Source organism: Lygodium microphyllum, chromosome 3 (assembly GCF_053477565.2).
Source record: "Lygodium microphyllum isolate KBCC chromosome 3, Lygodium_microphyllum_v1.1.10, whole genome shotgun sequence".
NCBI classification, from domain to species: domain Eukaryota; kingdom Viridiplantae; phylum Streptophyta; class Polypodiopsida; order Schizaeales; family Lygodiaceae; genus Lygodium; species Lygodium microphyllum.
Window position 1 is genome coordinate 70,907,952 of NC_141137.1, and position 6,000 is coordinate 70,913,951.

Below are 6,000 nucleotides of genomic sequence, written 5' to 3' on the forward strand. Positions count from 1 at the left end.
TAGTCAAAGCTCCAATGTCTCCATTAGACTTTGATGGAGCTCACAACCAAGAGATGATAGGCTGACAGAATAACATGACATGCTAACAATATCTTACTCTAAAGATGGCAATTGGGTAAGGAGAATCATTGCCATGTCCTTCAATGAGATAGTTTGACCAAGGTATACAAGCTCATCTTGCATATCCTGCAACTTGTTGATGTGATCCTTCATAGGAGTATCATCAACCAAGAGCATCCTGAGTTCCTTCTCTAGGGTAGTATGGTGGGAAAAGGTTTTTCGATGGTAGAGAGAAGAGAGCTTTGTCCATGCTTCCACAATTGTCCAAAGTCTATGCACATGGACAAGAACGGAATCCCATATGACGAGAAAAGGTCAAGATCAAAAGTTGAGCCAATCCGATAAGGTAGCTTATTCCATAATAGAACCAATCTTGGGACCCTTCATTGGTCAAGATATAGGTGTAGTAACAAAAGACCATGGATCCAAAGGCGTTGAGAATGCACTCCACTATGCAAGACTAAAGATAGCAGTTTGACTGTCAAGTTGATATTCTTTTGGCAATGAAGGAACAACCGGCACTTGTACAAAGGGTGCCATAATGGCCATGCAAGGGCAGGAATTAAGACGGGACCTATGAGAAACATGTAAAGAATCGGGAGGGGAAGAATGCTGCTACAAGCTTCGAGACATATCACAGTGAGATGCCGTTGCTCTTCTACCTTCATTTTGCTCATTGCAACAATGTGATGTTTGAGAATGCCCATCTTCAGAAGAATAGATAGACTTCTCGTTTGAGTCATCAAAACCATTGACCGGTGGTACTCCATAGCTCTTGTAGACTTGCAAATGTACTGTTGGGTAGCCTGAATGAAGGGTAAATTAGCTACACCCTGCAAGAAGTTCTGCACTTCCTAGAACACCTGAACAAAGCAGCAAGGTCGTAATCTTTGTGACAAATCTGCTCCAAAGAGCAACCTGAGTGTGGTCTTCTCCTAGTAGAGTCTCCAAGTCCTTTGGCTTTGATACCATGTAAGAGTGTGCAAAGGAAGAGGGATACGAACTGAGAGAAGTAGAGGAGAGAGAATTCTGATTTTCTTGCACAGAAAATGCACAAACAGCAGTCACAATTATCAGATTATGCATTAAAAGTTGCCTACAACTGATTAGGTTTTTTTTGCTGTTTGATCCTTCAAGATCAGGTTCAACAGCTGTCAATTGCTCCAAAATGTGCATCAACTGCTGTGCATTGTCCCAAAAACCCTCCACGTGCAAATCGTTTTTTGGGCCCTTTTGCTTTGCCCTCATTTGGATAACATTAAACGCTGACCAGCCTCAATTTGAAAATTCCTAATGTCTTTGAACTTGAAAGTGTCGAAACTTTTTACAAACCTTAATTGAGATATTAAATGATTTAAATGATTGTAGTACATAGGAGGAGTGATGGCCAAGATGGCCAAAAAAGGGGAGAGAGAGCCCAGTGTGGAAGATGCATGTGCATGCAGCCCAAAACCGACCCAAACTTGACACTTTGCAAATTTCCATTTTCATTGGGGTCCATCAGCTTGTCCATGCAGTCCCAGCACCCACCATATATCTGGCCTCCTATGATACAGCTGGCTAACCATCCTGAAACATTGTACGTTCCTTACTTATCACTTTAGCAGCTGCCTGGTAATCAAAGGAAATGATATTGTGTCAGAGAATTAGGTGGTGTAGAATGTTTGCTTTCATTCTCCATTTTTTTGGTACTCTCTGAGGTGGCATTCATGACACTGTGCGTGACACACTCGGTTGATGTTGACATTGTTATGCTGTCACCTTGTCAATTTGTTGATATTTTGATTTGGGATGCGTTAACTGCAGTGATTGTGATTCGAACAATTGTCTTAAATCTTGTACTTTAGGATGCTGCAACCTGAAAGATTTCATGCATGCTCAAAGTTCATTAGTGTTATGAATCAGTGATGAAAATAGGTTCTAAGGTTTTTATTTTTTCAATCTATCAGGAACTTGATTTCAGGTGTGCCCTACCTTTGGGATTCTGCAATTCTGCTATTAATTTTGGTCTATCAGGAGGCTTGGTTATGCCATGGGGTGAAGGATTCTGTAGAAAAGTGACACCTATCAGTGACAGGTTCTTCATGGGGGGACACTCATCGCTTGTGAGCGACATGAAGGGCCCTGCAACACTGTTGGGCTTCCGTTCTAGAGGAGTTGGGCCTACAGCTATGAGGCAAACTAAAGCTGCTGGGGATGAGAAGTGGGATACCCTTGGTGGTGACATTGCAGTCACTGGTTTTCTAGACTTATCATTCGATCTGCCATTGAAATTTTTGAGGCAGCTGAATATACACGGCCATTGCTTTGCTTGTGCTGGGAACCTCATTGGTCTTACTGGAGTAGATCGTGAATCCTTTTCATTCAACAAGTTTTGGTCTTCTTTCAGGTGTTCTGCTGGTGTTGGTATGGTGATTCCAACCCCAATTTTCCGGCTTGAGGTCTCTCTCTCTCTCTCTCTCTCTCTCTCTCTCTCTCTCTGTGTGTGTGTGTGTGTGTGCGCGCGCGCGCACATGTGTGCATCCATGCTTCTCCCTGTGGGAAAAATCAAATTATGTATGCATGCATCTCTGAATGCAGTTATGCTCATTCATGTGTGCAGGGTGCTTAGGTGCATGCATGCTGATACTACATTTGGTGCACTTGTAGTGTTGATTCTTCTTAATTTGTTCTTTCTTTGCATGCATTTGCAGATGTGCACATGTTTGCACAATGTATGGAAATTTAGATAATTTGGTGACATTACCCAAAATTTCAGGTTAACATTTGTCACATTTTGCGGCAATTTGAGGGTGACCGCAGCAGGAGAGGTCTTCAATTGAGTATATCATCTCTTCATTGATATGCTGAACTTTTGTTCCTGTGTAAAAGAACTTCACATTCATTGTGTCAGAAGTATTTTTGGTAGTAATATAGTCGATTTAAGGCTTCAAGTCGTCTGGCTTGGTATGATGGGAAATAGTTCCTAGTAATAAATTTGAAGAGTCATCTTTTTTTAGTTTCTGCAGGTAGTTGTAAAGTTTGGAAGGCTAGCTTTGCTACATTTTCAAAAAGCAGAGAATGCAATTTGATAAGCCAATACAGACAGCAACTAATTGATTTTGGACTGAGCTTTGCAACAATACCTTGAGGCTTCTGAAAAAGCACCATTTTCTTTTTGTGTTTGCCTTCTGCCATTGATAAAATGTGCTGACATTTGTGTGTTCTCTCCATTAGAACCTGAAAGTGCAATCTTGTAACACAACTAGCTCATTCCTGCTCCATCATACAGTATCGTTTTTAGCAATAAGTCAATGATACTGTGAGAGCTGTCAATGATGCACTGCTAAACTTCAGCTCGTTCTAGGGAATGAGGGAGATAACATATATTGTCAGGTTGCTCACCATGATTGGGTGCTCTTATCTTGTCTTATTCTTGTTTTCAGATGGGTTAACTCAGCTGTGATTCTTCCAATATGACACTCCCCAACCATATCTCTAGATCTCAATGCATAGGGCCTTGCAATAAATGCATCCACAAAATCTGGTGTCAATAACCATCTATAGCACACGTGGCAATACAGGCATCCACAAAATCTAGTGTGTCAACAACCATCTACAGCACTTCGCAATTCCACAAAATCTAGTGTGTCAACAACCATCTATTGAAACTAAGTGTAAACCATACGATAATCCATAAGGTGCATTTGAAGAGATTGTATATCCATCTACCTTGTAGCATTGCGTGATGAGCTGCAACTTGATGTAGTTTGTTGGAAGTTTCCATCAAGAGGGTCTTCTAGATTGGAATGATCCTCCTCATAAATGTCTAAGGTCCACATTTGTAGTCTTTAGTCATTGGATTGTGTTTGATAATCAGAAATTGAGAGAGAGAGAGAGAGAGAGAGAGAGCTATCAATCAATGAGATGATAGATACATTAACCGTATGTTTAAACCATATGATACTATAAGATGTACCATTGGAGTTTTGATGCATATTCATCTAGCTTGTAGCATTGTGACGTGCTTTGGCTTGATGTGGTTTATTACATGTTTCAAAGTTTCCTTTAAAGTTCTAAAAGATGTTCACATGTAAGTAGGTAGGCTGCTTATCCATAGTTTTTAGTCATTGGAGTGTCTTGTGATTATTAATGTGTGTGTGTATGTAGGAAGCCAAGTTGCATTAATGTATTAAAATCTTGAAAAAAGCTTGAATATGCTGCATTTATTTGAGGATTTTAGCCTTTTCATGTATTTTACCAACTTTGATGGGCATTTTTATACAATTATAATAAGTAAAAATATAATATTGAAAAATAATATGCATTCTACCCATTTTTGGGTAAAATAATCAAGCAATATTGTTTGATTGAAAGGTTATATTTTATAATATTTGCGTTCTAATATTTTTTTTCCCTCTTGAAACTTGAAATCTAGTATTGGATTGCTATAGTCTTAGCTACCTAACATTATGAGGATTTCATTGAATACTAGGATACTTTATTGTTTGAATGTTTAATATACATGCCTAGAATAATTAACATTGTGTTTCTTTCATTTTTCCACATGAATATGCAATACATAATGCTTCTATGCAAGCTTATTTACCTAGAACAATCACCTTAGTCTTTGAGTATATTGCATTATAGAAGAGAGCCAAGGTGATTGTGTGTGTGCAATGGAAGTGAAACACGGAGAGAGAGAGAGAGAGAGAGAGAGAGAGGATAATGAATAATATTGCAGTGATTGAAGAAGAATGCTGATATAATGGGGATGGATTGCTCAATCCTTGCATGTAAGCCAAAATGTCAATGAGGGTGCTAAATCAAGATGATGATGATGGTAGCATTAAGCATGGAGTGTCGTAGTGTGCGCTTTTAAACGAAAGAATGGAGATTGAAGTGTGTGTGTATGTATGTGTGCGTGTGTCAAGTGGGGAGGGGGGGAGGTTGGCTATAAATAGCCAAAAGACAAAAACTAGTTAACTTGTGTTTGTAGGGGTCATAAATGTTGGCCAATCAACAATAAATATTGGCCATTTCGAAAAATATTAGTAATATAGGAAAGGTCTCAGAAAAATGCTAGATGACATTGACACCATTTTGTAGATGTAGGCAAACTGTGAAAAGTAGAAGCTGGCCTAAGAATGCATAAAAGAAGTTGACAACTAAAGAAAATGGACCTAAATTGCTAGAGCTTCTATGTCTTCGTCAAATTTAGACAATAGCTCACCACCAGGAGATGATAGATTGACATGATTAAGATATGCAGCCTTACATCTCTCATATCCTTGGAGTGTTTAAAGACCCAATAACCTCATGTGATGAAACATAGAAACTTTGGTCAAATACTTAGTGAAAAGATTTGCTGTGTTGTCCACCATGGAACAATAGGCCACTGTTAACTAGGAATTTATAATTTGCTATCGAACATAGTGATACTTAACCTTGATGTGCTTCATGTGAGCATGAAACACAAGGTTCTTTGTCAAAACTAGAGCACTCTAGTTGCCCACATGTAGCGCGTAGGCCCAAGTTGGGGAAAGCCAATCTCCACCAATATGTGGTGAAGCAAATTGCCTCCATAGTTGTAGAGCATAATGTACGATACTTTGCATTTGTAGAAGAAAGGGCCACAATAGGTTCTTACTACTACACGAGATAACTCTCGATTCAAGGGAGAAGGCATAACTTGTAGTGGATTGTCTCGAATCCACATCGCCTACCTAGTTAGAATCACTCCAACTAGAGAGAGTAATCCCCTCTCTATACATATCTCATAGGATTGAGTCCCTTGTAAATAATGAAGAATGTGCAAGGCTACTCTTTAATGCTCCTAAGTGATAGTCTTCATGAAAGAAGACAACAATGCCACAATAAAAGAAATATTCATTGGAGTGTGAATAAGCCAGATGAGGGAGCTAAGAAGACATTTGTAATGGGTGGCAATTGTAAGGAAAA

At 39.2% G+C, this 6,000-nt stretch overlaps 1 protein-coding gene across 2 annotated transcripts in view; it reads left to right on the top strand.

Moving 5' to 3' along the window:
- Positions 1–3,162, top strand: part of LOC148038481 (uncharacterized) — a 50,811-nt gene extending 47,649 nt beyond the window's left edge. For both annotated transcript variants that reach the window (XM_087672578.1, XM_087672570.1), the window contains exons 5-6: positions 2,010–2,501; positions 2,819–3,162. In XM_087672578.1, the coding sequence (XP_087528704.1) occupies positions 2,010–2,501; positions 2,819–2,902 (576 nt within the window). In that variant the 3' untranslated portion in view covers positions 2,903–3,162. The remainder of the gene's footprint in view (positions 1–2,009; positions 2,502–2,818) is intronic.
- The last annotated feature ends 2,838 nt before the right edge of the window (positions 3,163–6,000 follow it).